Source organism: Oryctolagus cuniculus, chromosome 3 (assembly GCF_964237555.1).
Source record: "Oryctolagus cuniculus chromosome 3, mOryCun1.1, whole genome shotgun sequence".
NCBI lineage: Eukaryota > Metazoa > Chordata > Mammalia > Lagomorpha > Leporidae > Oryctolagus > Oryctolagus cuniculus.
The window spans coordinates 164,427,479-164,447,278 of NC_091434.1; the positions used below are offsets into that span (position 1 = coordinate 164,427,479).

Genomic DNA, 19,800 nt, shown 5'->3' on the forward strand with positions numbered 1-19,800 from the left:
AAAGGAAGACCTTTCTCTCTGTCTCTCTCTCTCACTGTCCACTCTGCCTGTCAAAAATATATATATATATATATTTATTTGAAAGAGCTACAGGGAGAGAGAAAGAGAATCTTCTATCTGCTCGTTCAATTCCCAAATGGCTACTGTGTCCAGGGCTGAGCCAAGCCAAAGCCCAGAACTGGGGGCTTCTTGTAGGTCTCCTATGTGGGTATCAGGGGCCCAAGCACTTAGGCCATCTGGCACTGCTTTACCAGACACATTAACAGGGAGCTATTTCAGAAGTAGAGTATCCAGGACACAAACCAGCACCCATATGGGAAGCCAGTATCACAGGCAGGCTTACCTGCTCCACCACAATACCGGCTCAAAAAAAAAAAAAAAAAAAAAAAAACTGCTGAGAGCTTGTGGATTATAAATTGAGAAGGCTGCAGCAGCAGGAATTCAGGCAAAGGTATTGGAGTGCAGTCATTGTGACAGGAAGCTTATTTTGGTTCTTTCTGTGCCTTCCCTTGTCCTTGACAATGACTCCAGGGGAGTATGTATACAGAAGGAAGGCAGAGGTATACATAGTTTCCCATCTGGAAACCTTTTCCCAGGTTCCTGCCTCCGTCTTAAGAGACCAGCCATGAAGCTGACTGCTGGATGCCCCAGTCTCACCTCCTTTCCTTTTCCCTGCTATCTGTCCCCTGCATCGTCTACGCCAACCCCCACTTTTATCTGCTTGCCAGGCGTTTTTGTTCTGAAAGTCCTCCCAGGACTGCCATATTGTGTCCTCCATGGTTTGCACAACCAACATTGTGTTGACATTTCCAGGAGCAGTATTTAAAGCAGAGGTATTTAGATTTGAATTATTAACAAGCTCTTTGCATAAATCTAGACCACGCACTGGCCTGTGCTGCTTTCGCTGTGAGCCGAGGGGTGGACTTAGTGACCCCTTTTCCAGACTTAGCATCGATTAACATTTGCTTGCCTTTGGAAAAGTTACTTTTAACCCAGTCATCCTCCACACACTAAGTTTTTCCAATATTTCGTCCAGCTTTTCTTCCCCCTAATGATTACCCCCCCCCCTTGTTTACAAGTGAAGCATCTTCCCTGCCTTCCTGTGCTTACACCTTTCAAATATTTGCAGATTGTTATCGTGTCACCCTCTTAGTCACCGCTTAGCCAAGCTGCCCAGATTTAGCTCCTTTTATCTTGCTTTTGAAGGCAGGCCTCCCCGCCCCTGAGTCACTTTCTCCTGCTCTCTTTAAGTGTGCTCCAGTTTTCCGCATTGCCATGTGGCCACATAGCTTCCTGGAGCGGACCATGGGTCTTCAGGAGGAATTGTCTTCCTCCTTTGTTGTATGGGAAGCTACGCATCCCTGCCACAGGCTGGCCTCGGGTCTCTGACACTGCTGCTCCAGTTGACTGCCTGTTGGGTATTTAAACCTCACTCTCCAAATGTCCTAATTTAAAGACCGCTGGAGTAAATGAGTGTAGCTATACTATATTTTTTTTATCCTTAAAGCATGATGTAGCCATGGGAAATAGGATGTGTGTAGTTAGGGATTCAGACCGCCCCACTCCTCGCGTTTGTATAAAACTCCTCCTTTCTCCAGGTGGATCAGACTAGTCTGCAGCCCTGGCAACTCAGTAACCCTTTCTCTCTTGGTGTGTTTACCTTTCGGAAGTATTTTCCACATGTACTGAAGTTGTAGACTGCCACTGGGTGCTAGAGGGGAGTTGAGTGCTGGGAAGAACAAGACCTGATCATGACACAGCGCCCACTCGTTAGTTTTACTTTGGTTGAAATTATGTCAGAGAGTACAAAATTGTGGGAATGTCAGAGAGAATGGTAGAGGATCCCAGGTGAGTTGGGTGTCACAGATCTGCACCCTGGAGCATCGTTCTGACCTGAGGTCGTCCCAGGGACCCCGTGTAGACCTCCAGTGCTAACGTATCAGGCTGCTCTGCACCTTACCTCCTTTCTCTGGCACCTTCACGGGCTGATGTTTTACATTCTGTACAATTCACATTCCAGAAAGAATCCCATTGGCTCTCCTGATCTCTGCCTGATATGTTTGGACAGAGCTGGTGGAACAGCACCTCCCCATCCCCTTCCTGCCATTCCCAACTTGCAGGTGTTGGAGGACAGAGCAGAGGCCAGGGTCACGTGCTGGAAAACAAAGCTGCCCAAGGCCGGCTCCTCAGTCCGCCACCTTCTGCCAGCAGTTTCATAGACCCACATGCCGACGTCAACCACTTGCCTCTCACACATCTCAGTGGTTCTCACCGCTGTGCAACCACAGACTACCTGCAGGCAGGCAGTCACCAGTGACACACCTGACATGATGGCGGAGGAAAACGGTGGTTGTCTCGCTGGGATTCAGCTTCATGAGCAGAGTCCTTCTTGGGCAGCACTGAATCCTTACCTTCCAGCGCAGAGCCGAGCGCAGAGCAGGCGCTGTGACGGGGCTGGAGGGCAGGGAGGTCTTGTGAGGTGTGGGGTTCTCACACGTTCAGAAGGACGAGTTCGTTTCCATGCCTCCCATGCCCTGTGCCCCGTCTGAGGACAGCACTGACTAATCCTACAAATTGTTCTTTCCTTGCGGCCTCCCCCTTCCCCCCCAACTTTTTGTTTCCTCCTTCTAAGGCCTGGTCTCTTGGTAACTGGACTAAGTGCCACTGCCGGGCTGTCACTTCCTGCTAAGGCAGATTTGCCACACTGCCCAGTAATGGAAAAAGCAAATACACTCTGAGTCCTGGGGCTTAATTATCATAAGACTCAATATACAGTATAAAATATTCAGGATAATTTATTATTCTCACATAGCCATCAATAGAATCTCTTATATAGCCATTATCTTGTCATTAACAAGAATTCGTACTTCTTGTTCCAAAGCTGACTGACCAAATGTTTGTGTTAATTGACCTAGTTAGTCAGTGTCTCTCTAAATGTATAATTTTTTTTTTAATATGATGTTCCCTATCCCAGCATTTTAAGTTTTAAAGGAAGCACCTTGTACACCATGAGTAAGCCTTGGGTAAGGAATCACAAAAGGTCATATCCAAAATTGTAGGATTTTATGCCCGGATGAGACTCCATAGATCCTTTATATAGTAGACAGAGACCGTGATGACTCTGGAAGGGTTGAATGCTTTGTCAGTAGCAGAGCAGGAACCACAACCATGATGTGTGACAGGCGCTAATAAAGTCTCTCTTCCTAAACCATACATAGTAAGGCAAAATCCCTTTTTAAATTTAATTATTTTTGTTTGTTTCAGATGTTCATAGTAAACCATTCACATCGCAAAAAGCCTAGCAAAGGTGTACAGAGTGAGTTTTTACCTGTAGCAGATGGGTCTGTAGCAGGTGTCTAGAGCTTGAGGAAGGGGCATGGGTTTTGCCTGCCCTTCCGAAAGTCAGCTAAGAGGGCACCTCGGGGGGCCGTCTCTCTTCATTCCACCACATTCCGTAAGTGCAAGAAAATGTTTTAGAATATCTGGGTTTTTTTTTAAAAAAAGGTGTGACTTTATTTAAAATTAAGAGAATTTTTTGCTTCTTGATGGGCTTGGAGGTGTCCAGGGTGAACTTGACAGTTAACTTGCACCCGTGGCACTTGAGTTAATATGTCCTTATCAGCAGGCAGCACTGCACCACTGCACTATGGAAAAAGACAGCTATTAGTGGTAATGTGCAGGATCCCGGATCACAGGCGCTTCCTCTGCTGGCTAGGGAGAGCTTCAGGAGCACTGGTGATCTCTCACTTCGTCTTTACAGCCCCAGACCCTCCCTTACTCCAGAGCCCTCCACTGCTGCCTGCTCGTCTGCTCAGCTCAGCTGCAGCTCAGGGGAGAGGGGGGTCCTGAGCACCCAGCTTTCTTTCCCTTTGCCTGTTTTCTTTGCCTTTTGTGTTTGTTTGTTTGTTTGTTTGTGTAAGTCGTTTTTATTGATAAGAAGGCAATGCAGCAGGGACACCAGCCTTTGATGGCAGACCTTGCTTGAGTAAAGGTACCGTATGGCCTGTACGCTCCCTGCCTCACGAGAGATGAGGCCACAGGGTTTTCAGGAGCAACAGCAGCTGCATTTTTGGTTTCGGATGTTAACATTTTTGTGTTCTCCTTGCCAGTGGACAGCATATCCTGTGCCCTGTTCCTGGATCACTTAGGACACAAAAGCAAATCTGGAAACTGGAAAACACTCAGAGCAGATTTTGAACTTCCTTCTCTCTCCTTTTTTTCCCTTTTAAGACTTATTTATTTATTAGAAGGAGGGAGGGAGATCCAGAGATCTTCCATTAGCTAGTCCACTCCCTGAATGCCCTCAAAGGCCAGGACTGGTCCAGGCTGATACTGGGAGCCCAGAGCGCCATCCTGATCTCCCACATGGGTGCAGGGGCCCAAGGACTTGGGCCATCCTCCACTGCTTTCCCAGGCACATTAGCATGGATTGAAAATGGAGCAGCTATGCCACAACACAGGGCAGGGGGCGGGGGCTTCCCACTTTCTGTGTTCACACCTCAGTCCATACTGTTGTCATGTCCTGTGTGTTGTGCCCTACAGGAAGTCTTACATGAACTGAATGTCAAAGTCATTGTGTTTCTCTCCTTTAATTCTGTTGTAGCAAAATGTTTGAATTATCCTCATCTATAGTCATATGTAAATGAGTAGATCACAGTAAAAAGTGAAAGTTTGAAAACCACTTATCTGCGCTACTCTGTATAGGCAGCTCTAGCTTGGCTTAGGCATTCAGATATCACAAACCCCTTCCTGCTCTCCTGGCCCTGACTTTGAGCCTTGCTCATGTAATAGATTCTGCCTCCTCCCCTGTTCCCTATTTCTGAGTGCCTGTTTTGGCAGCCTGCCTAGAGGCCCCCTTGTTTCGGGGAGGGAGGGACTTCAGAGAGGATGGGTCAGAGAGAGAGGTTTGATTCCTTTCTCTCATCCACCTGTCTGACAGCATTGATGAGTGGCTGTTTACTTATTTCCACATGAAAGGGGGCAGGGAAGCAGCCTGTGTCAGCCTCCTCCCCTAGACTAGCAGGAGCTCAGCGCTGGGAGCGGAGCAGCCCATGGAACAAAGACCCTTCTTTGCCTTTTTATCTACCTAGAGCGGCTGGGGTTCAGCTTCCACCAGCCCAAAGGATTCTCTGCTGGAAAATGTTTGGAATACATTGCTGCTTAAGTTGTTTAACTCCCTGGGCCTGGTCTCTAGGACGCAGAGCGAGCTGCTGGGCTCCCCGTGGCTTCCCCAACCTCTTCATATTTCAGAATACCTGGGAAGTCACAGGAGGAGTGAAGGTCCTCCACCAGCATAACTCAGAAATCTTCATGCCCTTGACTGAAAACTCTCGCCCCTGGGTGCTTCGGGCTCAGTACTTTGCCCTCCCTCACTCCACTGCTAGTCCCCAGTGCACGGATGGGCCACCAGGAGCACCCCAGACTGTCCCACCTAAGTGGCTGCCAGGGGTCAGAAACAAACTGATGATCTGTTTCAGCATTGTTCTTGTTCTGCAGTCGTGTGTTATCTGTGGTTATGTGGCAGAATAGTTCAGTGGAATTGTTTATTTTTCTCTCTGGCAATTCTGCTTTTGCTTAGCTTGCAGATATAAAATGAAAAGTGTTTTTGGCTATTGAGATGGTGGGAAACACAGGCTATCTTTCTTTCCATTTTACTCCTGCCTCATCTCTCCCTCCAGGGTTAACCTCAGACTCTGACATACAACTTTATTGCTTCCTGTTACAAAAGTAACTTCTCCCCCTTCCCAGCATTCCCCATGATCTTCCTGCCCACGTGACACCTAGCAGGGCCTTCAGCCACCCCGTCATTGCGAGGGCGAGAGATGGGCATTGCCTCCAGCTCAGTCTCCCCTCCCGCTACAGCACTGCCCACCCATCACTTCCTTTCATGCCATGTAGTCCGTGTATGAGGCCTTGAGGCTCAGAGAGAAAGCTGTTCTTCATCTTCTGAAAACTCAAGATCCAGGCTGCGTGGCCAGGAAGAGCAGCGGCCACCTGCTATTACCCATAGTGAGTTATGCCACCTGTGCTGGTGGCAGTGGGCCCTCTGGTCCCCAAGGCCCTCCAGCAGGGGTCTGTGGTATGGCCCAGCTGCCTTACTGCTGACCTGCATGCCAAGTCTCCTGTGCCTTCACATGAGACCACTTGGGCCAGTGATTCAGACTGGACAGTTCACGCATCCTCTCCTGAATTTGCAGGTCTCAGCTCCAATTCAACTTTTTAATTCAGAATTACAGCCCCAGCATGAATTTCTTCTAACTATTTGTAAAGTCTTACCCATACGTAAAAATGTAATGTTTTTCATGGTCTGTCTCAGAGGTCTACTATTAATGATAAACATACTTGCAAAGAAAGAAGACAGGCTGCCTGGTTAGTTAATGAGTAGTTATTTTATAATGAAATAGTCATTGGATTCAGAGAAGTGTCAAGGACAACATTCTGTCCTCAGGGATCTCACAGGCCAGTCAAGGTCAAAGAAAACTTAGCCTAGCAATAGTGATGGCAATGACAAAGATGATAGTAATAATAGCTGAAATGCGCTGTGCCATTCCACATGGCAGGCACTGTCATCAAATATGTGTTGTAGGGTCCAGCATTGCATTGTAGTACAGCAGGTTAAGCTCCCACTTTGCATGCCAGCATCCCGTGCCAGAGACCTAGTTTGATTCCCAGCTGGTCTACTTCCAGTCCCAGTCCCTGCTAATGTGCCTGGGAAGGCAACAGAAGATGGCCAAAGCACTTGGGTCCCTGCCACCCATGTGGGAGACCAGCGTGGATTTCTAGCTCCTGGCTTTGGCGTGGCCCAGATCTGGTTGTTGCAGCCCTTTAGGGAGTGAAGAGGCAGATGGAAGATCTCTTTCTCTGTCTTACCTTGTCTCTCTGTCACTCTGCCCTCCAAATAAACTAATATTTAAGACAAACAAAACAAAAAATATTTTTTTAAAGATTTATTTTATTTGTTTGAAAGGCAGAATTACAGAGAAAGAGAGACAAAGAGAGAGAGAGATTTTCTACCCATTGGTTCACTCCCCAAATGCTCACAATGGCCAGGGCTAGACCAGGTCAAAGCCAGGAGCCTGGAACTCCATCAGGGTCTCCCACGTGAATGGTAGAGACCCAATTACTTGGGCTGCCTTCCACCGCTTTCAATCTCGTTAGCAGGAAACTGGATTGGAAGTGGTGCAGCCTGGCTTCAAAACAGGGCTCATATTGGATGCCGGAGTCACAGACAGCTGTATAAGCTGCTGAGCCACAGTGCCAGACCCAAAAATAAAATAGAATCTCTGCTAGCTCACACAGTAACCTCTGAAGTAGATATAGTACTGCATCTGTTTTACAAATAGGGAAACTGAGATTTTGTTCAGCAATTTGGTCAAGGTCACAAAGCTAATTAAGTGGTAGAATTTGGGTATGAATTCAGGTCAGAGAGATTCCAGATCCCTTCTCCTTCTTCAGTATTATTTATTCCTATCTCTTATTCTCAATGAAAATCTGATGGTCCAGTTGTCCAAAATATACAGAGGGCAGTGGGGGGAGCTTATCTGAAGAGGAAAATGACACTGAACTAACACTTTGGAATTTGCTGTGACAGCTAGAGAGTAAGGAGGCAGTGTCTAGGAGGCAGCTAGAACGGCTCTCAGGAGGCAGAATGGCTGGGATAGCAGTGTCATTTAGGTGAGAGCACCATTTATGTAAGCAACGGGGAAAGCTGAGAGGCCACAGCAGTGTAAGGAGCAGAGAGTACAAATGAGGATTCTTGCCAAACCTTGGAGGCAGTGTTTGCTGCGCATCTCATTTAGGGACACTCCTTTCTGCAGGTTTCTTCCCATTCCCAGGTGCTGTGGCCGAGAGCCCCTCACTGTCATTCCTGTTGTGGCATTGTTACTTTTTTGCATCTGAGGAGAAAGAGCTAAAACCCTCCACTTCTCCCAGGGCCTCTAGTTTAGTATCAGTATGGGACTTAGGCATGACAGGTGGCAACTGGCAGGGGACCATCCCTGCTGGCCCGTAGTCCTAGGCCGGCCCCTTCTCACCACAAATTCTTCTTTTGTCCCAATACAGGCATCGAATGCCCCAGGGGAGCCCGAAACCTCCCAGGCCTTGTGCAAGAAGGAGAGCCCTTCAGTGAAGAAGCCACGCTTTTCACCAAGGAACTGGTGCTGCAGCGAGAGGTAGGACATCTTCCGGTTGCTTCTTCTGTAGGGGTGCAACATATCAGTTGCCATACGCCTATCAGTTTCTTTCTCCACTGCCCAGCCGTGCGCATCCACGATCCACGTCGTATTTGCATGGGCGCTGCATTGCTGGCCCCTTGCCTGCAAATTACTCCTCCCCACTGGTGGCCGGGGATGTGTGGTGAACACCAGGCCAGCCCAGCGAGGACCCTAAAGCAGAGCTCACAGCTTTGCAGTCCTCCTCCTTGGCGAATTAGCCTGAGCGGCCTGCCTCCAGCTGGATTTAGAAGCTTGACTAACCCTGTCAGGGGCCAATTTTCTTTGAACATTTATTTGTATCTTTGAGTAATTGCATTTTCTGTAGCGGGTTTTCTAACTTAATTTAATTGTATTTCTGGTTCTGCCTGTTGGGCTGGCTTTTGCAGGCCGGAGTTAGGCTCTCAACTGCTGTGGTGCCCTTCTACCTGCTAATTTGGGGCAAGGCTTGGGGAGCAGATCCATCTTCTTTGCAGGAGTATGCCAGCCATTCATCCTGCTAGGTGGGCACAAGAAAGGAACAGTGGGGAAGTGGGCTCAGGCTTAAGGTATCGAGTCTGCCTTTGTCCTTGTTTCTTTCACAAGCAAATCCAGCAGGCCCTTCCAGGTTTCATGCAGTGTCATCATTTGTGCAGAGCTACAAGATGATGAGATGCATACCTCTTTGATAAGCCTCAGTGTCACATTTTGATTTGAATCGCCAGCAGACACGTTATGAGGGAGAGCGAGTTACAGGAGGTACTCATGTCAGACTACCCTAGCCTTGAGATAATGACCACTTTGACTTCCACCTTAATGGTAGCATTACGATTGGTTGCCATCTCCATGGGAATCCTCTCTCATTTGCCTTCTCATTTTGTGAAAGAAACAAATTAGGTGAAACAAATCCTATTCTCTCAATTCAAGAGACAGAGGTCCAATTTCCCACATATCAACTACAAATGCTAGGTACTACATCTGCTTTGTTGGGCATTTATTTACTTTTTTTTTTTTTGGTGGGTGTATGACCTGCTTGTATTCTCAGATTCACTGCCTGTATTTTGGTTTTTATGGAGATGCCTGTTTGGTTGGGAAGTAGAAATCCTTAGATTAGTAGAAGTCCACAATATAGCTTGAATTTCTGTTCAGTTAAGATAGCCCTCTGCCATAGAAATATTTCAGGAAACCATACACTCAGTTGTCTGTCAGTACTTGGCACAGATTTTAAAGTGACCTAGGGATATGTGGAAAAGGCAAATATTGTACAACTTCCCTCTAATTTTATGGGCCTTCGGATAATGCGCAGAGTGTCTGTGACGGCAAAAGCAGTTGAGTCCACTAATGACTTCCAGACGTGACAGAAGCAGCAGCAATGGATTTCTGTCTGTTGGCTGACCTTGTGACAGAGAGAGGAATTCTCATTGCTGGATTGCCAGAGGTATTTGCTGGGGGCATTCTCCTTACCCACTGTCTAAGTCAGATTATCTGCTTCCTGGAGTTTCTTTCCCTTTCTTTGCCACCCCTTGTTTTTTTCCCCAGGCACTTTCTTCCTGATCATGATTTTGACACAGTGATGATATCCCAAAGTGCTGTGGGTCAAACTGAACACCGACCACTAAAGGCAGTGAAAAAAACTCTCTTAACTATCTCGCAGGGATCGTGACCTTACCTTGGTCTGGATACTCACTAAGGTTTCAGTGGTGAAAAGATTGTCCTTGACAATGAACCTTCCTGCGTTTTCCTAGCAGTTCACATGATGACCTTGTCTGGCCCCTTGGAAAGGTCTTTAAAAAAAAATATTTATTTATTTATATGAAAAACAGAGTTGCAGAGAGAGCAAGGGCTCTTCCATTCACTGGTTCCCTCCCCAAATGGCCACAGTGACTGGGGCTGGGCCAGGCCAAAGCCAGGAGCCTGGAACTCCATCTGGGTCTCCCATGTAGGTGGCAATGGGGCCCAAATACTTGGGACATCTTCCCAGGCACATTGGTAGGAAGCTGGGTTGCAAGTGGAGCAGCCGGGACTCCAACCTGGCTCTTATGGGATATTGACAATGCAATCAGTGGCTTACCCTGCCCATGGAAAGTTCTTTACTTCATCTAATGTATGAAAATTGTTTTCTGAACAGCCTAGGAATGAAGAGGCTGTCGTTTTACTGCATTGCTTTCACCTGTGTAATGCCACCTTTTTGATTCCATAAATTGTCTTGGGGACCTTTTCGCTCTGCCCTCTTCCCCGTGCCGCACGAGGATTCGGTGAAGGAAAGCCGTCTGTTGCGTCGGTACTTCCTCAGTGTGGTCGCACAGCTCCTGCTCGGCTATCTCTTACCTGCAGGGCAGCCTGCGTTGTGCCACGTTCCACTCCAGGAGCTCTGCTGGAGTCGAGACAGTGCTGCGATGGCCACAGCTGAGCTGGTTGGTTTTGAACTTGTTCCTAATTCCCATGCTGCTCAGATTTGGCTGAGAGAGCCAGGTATTCTGCAGATGTGAGTGTCTGTGGCCTCGCCCCATCCTTTCCCTTTAAATGTTTTCTTCATGTTATTTTTGGACAGGATTTATTTATATCCATCAGGCTTTCCCCAGTTCCTGTCAATCTGTATTACTATAGGGATGTTGAAGTACACAGCTCGTATGATTTTGAAGCAAAGAGTGTCCTGGTTGTGAGGTTGGACTCCCATAAACTGACTTGAGAACAATCTAGAGTTAGGAAGGGACAGTGAAACCATCCCATGCCAAGGAGAGTTCAGTAAGCTGGCATATAGGCTGCCTGGCACAGGAGAACAATCCCATGTTTATTAAGCACATTGTTCTAGATTTGTCAGTACAGGAATTCCTGCCTGTCTCTTATTCTGGGTAAAAGAAAAAAATTGTAGTCTTTCCATCCCATAACTTCCTATGGAGCCTGCAAGTATCAGAGAAGTCTCGCTACGTTTTGCAATGGCCCTGTTACCTTGAGACCTGATACACCTGCCTTCCCTGAACTCGTCACACAATGACTGACACTCATCTGCCCAGAGCTTCCCACACTTGCAGCCACCACTGTCTGTCCTGCTGCCTTTCACTGCACTTACTGTTTCTCTCCAGCTTGCTACTTGGTGCTTCTCCTCAACCATTGGTTCCTGTTAGCTTTTGTTCTTGGCCCTCCCTTGGAAGTCTGAGAGGACCATTCTTGGTCAGTGGTCTAGGCTTTCTGACGGTGCTGCTGACCCCAGGGTAGGGAGGACAGTAAGTTAGACAGCTTGTATGTACCTGATCTTGTATTTGACCTTGAAGCCCAAAGCAGCCAAAGAATTTTGCTTCCCAAACTCACTACACTCTGTTGATATATAGCAGCAGTGGGCAAATCTGGTCCACTGCCCATTTTCCTAAATAAAGTTTTGTTAGGTAATAGCCACATGAATTCTTGGGGGTGTGCTGAATTGGGTTTCAGTGTCTTGTTGGAGCCCTGAAAGTGTAAGTTGGCTGTCTTATCCCCTGCCACAGAGGCTGGGCTGCTTCCAGACCACACAACATGAGATGATTGTGTCTGTCGCTGTAGCTGTGGCCATGAGCCGTGAGTGCTGTTTCCTCTTGGACAGCATGCGTTTGGTGACATCCCCTTCCTCCTCACTCCTTCCCCTCCCCCCGTACAGCTGCCTCTTTAAGGCAGTTCCCTGCCACACTGCCAAGGACAGGAAGATCTGGTGTAATTTCCCAGATGGGGAATTGTGCCCGTTGCTAGCATCTTCCCAGAAGTAGTGATGAGAGACAGCATGAGCTAATGGGTAGATAACTGGCTTAAAAGTGCAAACTCCTAGGTTTTCACACTCCAGTTATCGTGTGCTCTTGGGTAGTGATTCTTTCCAGCCTTGGTGTTCCTGTCTGAAAGACTGATCTAGCAATCCCAAGCATTCCTCTCCCTTTGGAGTCCCTTGTTGTGAGTAGCACTGTCATATGGGCTCTCTTGACCTTCTCGCAGAAGGTCAGCTGGCCCGAACAAGTATGTCACATCTTGACACTCTTGCTGACCAGTTGCAGCACGGACAGCCCTGTGATGGCTGCTAGCTTGGGGAAGCCTGAATGTCTGAGATCAGTGTCACAACGTACTGTTTGGTATTTCCAGGCTGTATTAGATGCAGTTCGCTGGCAGTAGCAAGGATATATAAGGTTCAGTGACCGTTTCCAAGGTCTTGCTCAATGACCCCTCTGTCCTCTCTGAGGCCTCAGACACTGCCTTTTGCTGCTGACTGGACAATGACATCTTTACGCTGGTCAGCCCCAGCTGAAAACTCGGGCTGCTGCCCTGACCTATTTCCCTTTTTCCTGCTGGCATCAGAAGGGAGGACGTCCCCCTGGGGAGCTCATTCTGCAGGATGCAGTGGCCAGGGCACAGCCTTGGCTTTCCTCTTTTCTCCCCTACCCCTGCCTTTTTTTTTTTTGAAAAGCAAAGATCCATAAAAGCATCATGCGTTGTTATTAAAAGAGAATGTATTTACATTTCCAGGTAATGAGGGCTCACCATGAATACTGGTATCTATTTATGGAAAGGTATATGTCTGGGAGAGAAACAGAGTAAAGGGAAAGGTGGGTCCATGTCTGTCATTTTAGCTCCCAGTGTGCTGACTCCTGTCTGAAAAGGGTGCCCTATTCCAAGCAATTTAAAGCTGATTGAGGTCTAGACAGGGCCCTTCCCCACTGAGGAGACCCATGGGAGGAGGGAAGGCAACAAGGTGCAATCTCTGGGTCAAAGAGAAGGGGACACTTCCAGCCATGGGGGAATCTAGGAAGGTGAAGGATGCCTGGGCGAGGACAACAGTGAAATTTGCTCTCTAGCACTCCCTGCTTGCCATGTCCCCTGGGAACCTGGCTGGAGCCACTGATTATTATCTGCTACAACAGCAAGCGGGCAGTCTAGCATGTTGCAGGCATTTGCAGCAACATCTCATTCTTTATTATCTCAACCACTGCCCAGGACAAAGGGCATACACATACACCATGGTCAGCTCCCTAAACAGCTCGCATGCCACAGCATTTCAGAGGTATTGGGGGTAGGGGTGTTAGGCTCTTCTCACCTCCCCACACCCCCTTTCCACTTCATCACCCACCAGTTGACCTTCAAGTTTAGATGGTCTGGTTAAAGACTGCTGTCTTAATAGTGATCAAAACTTAATTTTACGTTAATTTTTTGAAAGTAATTCTGTATACAATATTTTAATCTCATAGTAAACCTGTAGGAAGGTTATTCCCGCTTTCCAGTAACCTAGCTCTACTCACAGAGTTGGTTGTAGGACAGATGCCAAAACTCAAAGGTATACGTCCCAAATCACATAGTTGTGGTCATATTTTACCACCTTTCAGACTGGGGATATTGCAGACTGGTTAAAGGACTCCTAAAGGTCCAACTTCAACTGAGCAGGGTCAGTGTTCAGTGAGGAACTGTGGGTTCCAATCCTGGGTGCTCACAACTGAGCAGGGTCAGTGTTCATTGAGGAACTGCGGGTTCCAATCCTGGGTGCTCACGACTGAGCAGGGTCAGTGTTCAGTGAGGAACTGTGGGTTCCAATCCGGGGTGCTCACGACTGAGCAGGGTCAGTGTTCAGTGAGGAACTGCGGGTTCCAATCCTGGGTGCTCACAAAATGCTGAGCAACGTAAGAAGAGTTGCAGTGGCCATGCCTAAATGTGTACTCTGCTGTGGTCAGTTCTTACATCCACCTGCTTCCTGCTACCTGCTTCCTGCTTCCTCTGTGGTTCAACCTTTGTGAGCCTTACTTCTTAAATTATGACTGCTTCTTTTACATTTGGCACTGGTTTATTTATTAAAAAGAACCTTTATCTGGTTCTTTTTAAAAAACAAATCTGACTATGGAAGTGCATTTGTTAAAGAAAACAGGATTCCCACTTGTCTCTGGGAAAAAGTCCTGTATCCATAGTTTACCTATATCCTTCATTACTTCTCCAGTGTCATTTCTTACCCCCACTCACTTTATCATTTGTACTTCATCAGAAGAGACCCATTATAGTCAGTTACCCAGACATACCATTACCTTTCTCTCTCCCACCATTTTGTGGGCTCATGCTCTCCACCTAATATATGAGTTATCTCCTTTCCATGCCGCTCTATCTATGCCTGTCTTTTAAGGTCCACCTCCTTTTCTGGGAAGCCTTGCCCAGCTCTCCCAGGCTGGGTAAGATGTCCTCCTCTCAGCGCCCCCAGCACCCCTTGCAAACACCATGTGCTCACCAGCGTTACTGTTTGTATGGTTCTCTCCCCTACTAGAGGACAGAAATCATGTTTTGTCATAGTAATGGACCTTTGTTAAATCTACTAAGTGGTTCCCTGTGACCTAATTCTAGAGCCTGGGGAGAAGCTCTTTTGTTGTTGTTTGTTATATTTCTTTGGCAAATCTCTCTAAGCTCTCTGTAGGGAAGGGAAGAAGCCTTTGGAGTACTGAGGCTGGACACAAAACTGCTGGTTCAGGAATTTGTCATTGTCAAGGTCCATAACCAAGACTTGATTGTGTACTTTCTCCGGGGCCCTGGGTCTTCCTGGCTGTCCATCCAACCATTATACTTAGAGTAATGAGAGAATGATGGGCACGTGTTTTCAAAAAATTTAGTGTTCAAATAGAAGCAGTTAACGTCCCTTCACTTTTCTCAGGGAGGCAACTCGTCTCCCTCCCAGCTCCGGTTCCCACCCTCAGCATTTGTGAATTAGGCTATTAAACAAATGGAGAAGTTTATTTTGGAGTTTGGCCCAACAAATTTCCATTCCGAGATGGGCTGTAAGTGCTTTGTGGCTACCAGGCTGTTATCTGCCCTCTTACAGCCCCTCCATTCCTTGGCTCCAGGCCCTCGCCAAGTACCTGGAAGGGGGGCCCTCAAATCCCTCTCCACCACTAAGTGAAAAGGACATCACAACAAGTATAGGTGAACTTGAAAATTACAAGGGGGATGCGGTCACATTGCCCTCTGTCCCTTCCTGTCAGCTTCGCAGTTCCCAGGACGGCTTTGGCTCCAGTCACCAGTTGCCTTCCCCATGCAAGCTCAGCAGCACGTGCTGACGGGTGCCAGCAGCGCTGGCTCCAGTGGGATTCCTGTCTGCTGATGCAGGCTCACCTCGGCTGTCTCCCCATTCTTCTGCTTACAGCTTTCATGGCCAGTCAAGCATAGAAGTGCAGCCATTCTTCTGAAATCGCTGCTGGGCCTGATTTTTCATAGGCTTGGCCAAGATCCTGTTACCTGTGATCATGTCATACAGGCTGACTGGTGTAGGTTTGAGATGCCTCACTACCCCCTGGATGCTAGTGTTGACATCCCAGGCTGGCTGTTCGGATGGGGAGTGGAATAAGGTGGGGTTCAGGGCCACAAGAGATTTGTTTTCTTTGGGACTTGTAGGACGCCCTCAAGGGTGTAATTCCCTCCCTGGTAGGAAGTTTCTCTTTTCAGCAGAAGTATCTCTTCCTTTCCCCTAGTGCAGCCGTCCCTACCATTGCTCTTCCTGCCCGGTCAGTTTGTTTTTCTCACTGTTCTTCCTATCAGAAAAAGAAAGAAATATATTTCTTGGACCTGACACTTTCACTTTCTTTCCCCCAAGTAGAGCAGTAGAAACCACGGCAGTGCCAAAACAATCCTGGCACTTATTTTTCCTCTCCCTCTTTACTTCTGACCCAGATCAGTCCCAGAGGAAAGATGGAAAAGGCTCCAAATACTTAAGTCGAGGCCTGGGGGTAAGGATAGTGGGCAGGGTTTGCCATTGAAGAGTGCATTTTCCGGTTCACTGTAAGATGATCATTACAAACACAGAGTCATGAAAATCCTCCACACCAAGCCGTGCCCAGAGAACCACTGCCACTCACAGAATATGGTGCTCAGTGCTATCTGACATGAAAGACTGTTCTTCTTGAGCCGTCCCTGCGAAAGACACCTATGGTCAGGCACATTCTCCCTCCAGGTCTACCTCTCTTAAAGTCATGTAGGCCTTGTGACCCTAACAAGTGGGAAATTGTTATCACGAAGAAGGTCCAAGGTCAGGTTGTGCTAGGAGAGCTGGATGCCATTGATTTCCATTTAGAAGTATTAGGTGCCCCTATTAGCAATTCCTGTTTTCTCTTACTTCTTCAGTCATCTTCGATACACACTGCTTCTTGGGCTTTGGTAAGGGCTCTCTTAAAAAGAAAATTGGGGCCTAGCATTCTAAACAAAAGATTGAAGAAAAGGAACTCAGAATTTTTGATTTTTCAGATGAAATACCTTATTGTGATATCTGTAGATCTTTAGTTCATTTAATGTCTTCTGACGAGCAGAGTGCTTTTCCAAACCACAGATGACCTCATACAGACCTCCCCACTATGTGTTTATAGGAGAGCTCCACACAGGAGCCCACTGCACTGGGCAGCGCCCATGCAGACTTGAGTTTGAGCTTTCAAGCTTGCATTTTGGATTAAGGAAGGAGGCTTCACTATTCTTTTTGCTCTAAACGTTTCTGGCCACACCTACTGTCTGAATTTTCCCCTTGGAATCACATAATTCTACTGACAGCTTTTTACAACACAGTTCTACAATGGCAAGGTTGCCTGAGCCGAATAAGCAGATTGGAGATTGCATTTGCTCTCCAGATAACACTAGCATTCTGGTGTTTCAAATGTGAATCTCCCAAGGATACAGGGATGAGCTGACCCTAACCCTGCCCTCCTCTTAACCATTCGCCTGCTCACTTCTTGTGTCTGTTTTTGCCAAGGACTTGATGAAAACCTGTGTTCCAAACCTGGCATTATTAATGAACTTCCCACTTGCAACTCCACCCGTGGCAGTTTCTGGTCAGCTGAACCTAAGTGGATTTTGAAAATGAAAGTGACCAGTGGTCTGTTCTGAAATGCTGTGGTGCATGAAATAAGATTATGAGCAAGCTTGAGAATTAGCAGCAGATACCCTAACCTGGCCCAAACAACATGTGTCACACAGTCAGACAGGAACAGCTCATTCGTACACTCATCTCTGGAACATTTAAGGGCATCTTTCTCTTCTTGGTTACTTACAAAAGCTGTTAATAACATATGAAATGTCAATCCTGGATTCTCATTCCAGCGTCTTTATTTCCTCTGTGACCTTGGACACGTGCCTTATGTCTAAACCTAGGGCCATCTCAGTACATGCTAGAATTCATTTTGAATGATGTCCCTAGCATTGTGCAGTGCGGTGCAACAATACTGCTGAACCTGAGCTCTTCACCTATGTAAAGGGCGATACCTTCTCTATGAGTATGTTGTGAAAAATCACATGCATGTGTAAAATACTGAACACAGAATCTGGTAGGTATTACACACTTTGTGAACAATAATTTGTAGCACCATTTTAACCACAAAATGCTTTCAGGATTTTACTAAAGTCTTGGATTGAACCTCGTGTGTACAGGACACTATATCCAGAGTATGGTTGTAGGCTGGATATAATTATGTGTGTTGTGGCCAGCCTTCTTTTTAATAGCAACAGAGACCAATAGTTAGTCCTCTCTAGCAGCAAGTGACAGCAAATTGTTTTTGCTTCTTCTAGAAATCTTGTGCCCACGGCAGGCATTGTTAGTCAGTCACAGACTGAGATCCTCCTCAAAGCAGGGCCCCTCAAAACTGCTACCAGCTGAATAGATTTGGCCACTTACTGAGTAGAATCCTGTTTGCCATCCTTGGTCTTACTTCTCAAAAGAACATTTCCTTAAGTGCCTTCTGTGGCCAGCCCATCTTTTTTTTTTTTTTTTTTTTTTTTTAACCATATAGGGATATAGGGTAAGACAGGGTGTTTACCTCTCCTTCTGCATTGTACCCCACATTAGAATCACACCTACCTGTGCAGCATCATGTTCTATGGAAAAGCAAAGGTCTGGAGGCAATGCCAAAGAGTCCTAACCTTTGCAAGAAATCTTTTCTAGATTTGACGGTGGACTGATAAGGCCAACTATCACCAAGAGGAGTGGGAAGCTGGATTCCCCTGATAGCTGTGGATGTCTAGGAACTCACAGCTTGAGCATCCTTGCCGTGTACTGCCACTGCTGTGGGTGTGTGTGGAGGACGAGCTGCCACCATGAGGGCTCACTGTGCTGCTTCTCTTTTTACACCGGATTGGCCAGTCTCCTTCCTGGCTGGCCCAAGTGCTCTTATCCTGTGATGGAGTAATGGTGCTCCTTTTTCTGTCCCCTGCTTCCCTAGAATGACCACAGCAATCTAAGACTGCAATAGGTTTGTCCTTGAGCTGCATTAAACTGGAGAGGTAGAAGATAGCAGAGTGCCAGCTATGCACTGTAGCCAGCACAGGGACAGGCAAAGCACCCGAGGGAGACTCACTTGGGGTGATCTCTGTAGGTAGAACAGCCATCTGTTGAGCCAGCAGTGAATGGGTGAACCGGAATCTGTCCCATTTCCTTTTTCTTCCCATGTTAGCATATTGCTATTCCCTTCTCCCAATGCAATGAAGTTTTTTTTTTTAATTGGCACATATAAATTGTACATATTTATTGGAATTCTTAATGGTTACCCCTAAAGGATCTTGGCACTGAATGTACTGATAGAGATAGCAGATCACTCAGATAAGACTAACAGTTGCCACCAGCCTCTACCAGAGGCCAGCATGTGCCACATTACTCCAGAAGTCTTTGTGAAGTGGGTGCTGCCGCCTCTCCAGTTAAATACATCTAGAATCATTGACCCAAGGTTTTTATAGCAGTGCTGCAACCTTATACAAAGAAATGCAACAAATATTCCATTACCACTGATTGGATATGGATTTCTGGCCTGGCTGCCTGCCACTTGGTAATTTTAGAATAGGGTCACTTTTGGAATTGGAAGATTCCTTGCAGGAGGAGAGTGGTGTGTGCAGAATAGTTGTTATCTTATCATCATGCACTCCCACAGCCATGCACCCCTCCTGCGTGGAGGGCCAGTCCATGGCGTGCCTGGCAGAGAGAGCCAGAGCTCTTCCAGCTGCTTCCAGGGTTGCAAACGTGGCCATTTCCAAATGCCCAGGGTGCACTTAACCACTTCCTCCTTCTAATCTCAGCACTTCCACTCGCAGCACATCAGCAGCTTTGGAACTTGCATTTTATTTTGCTGTACGTTTCGGCCCTTTGGATATTTGTGGGAGGAAGGTGGGGAGACTGGCAAACTGTGGTGTCACTGATTTCAGAATTATACAATTAACCCTGAGTCATTGCCTCTGGAGAATCATTTAAGCAGTAGTGCCAGGAGAATCCTGAAGGGCTCTTGCTGTTTGCCATTTTTCAGGTTGAATTCTGTTTCTTATTTGCTGTGTGTCTGCCTGCCTTGGTTCCACCATCTGCAAAATGGGAATGCCAAACCCTCATCTGCCTTGAGTATGCTGCAGGTTAATACTCAGGCATGGAGGGGCCATTCCTCAGGATTCCCAGGTCCTAGATGATGTGTCGAGGGTGCTGAGAGATGTTGACAGAGAACTCTGGTCACAGGTTTGGTTTCGTTTCTCACCAGCATCTGAAAAGTGTGTGTCGGGGACCCTGAGAAGTACCATTGGCCTGAACTTTGACCAGTGTTTCCATTTCTCTCTACCATAAAACCTGACTTTCACATTGCTTCTTTCCTAACGTGAACAGGGTATTGACTCTGCTCTC

The 19,800-nt window shown here is 47.1% G+C and overlaps 1 protein-coding gene across 1 annotated transcript in view; it reads left to right on the forward strand.

Annotated features, from left to right (window-relative positions):
- Positions 1-19,800, forward strand: part of SND1 (staphylococcal nuclease and tudor domain containing 1) — a 410,316-nt gene that overhangs the window by 308,391 nt on the left and 82,125 nt on the right. The window contains exon 16 of the mRNA XM_002712078.5: positions 8,062-8,171. Coding sequence (XP_002712124.1) covers positions 8,062-8,171 — 110 coding nt within the window. The remainder of the gene's footprint in view (positions 1-8,061; positions 8,172-19,800) is intronic.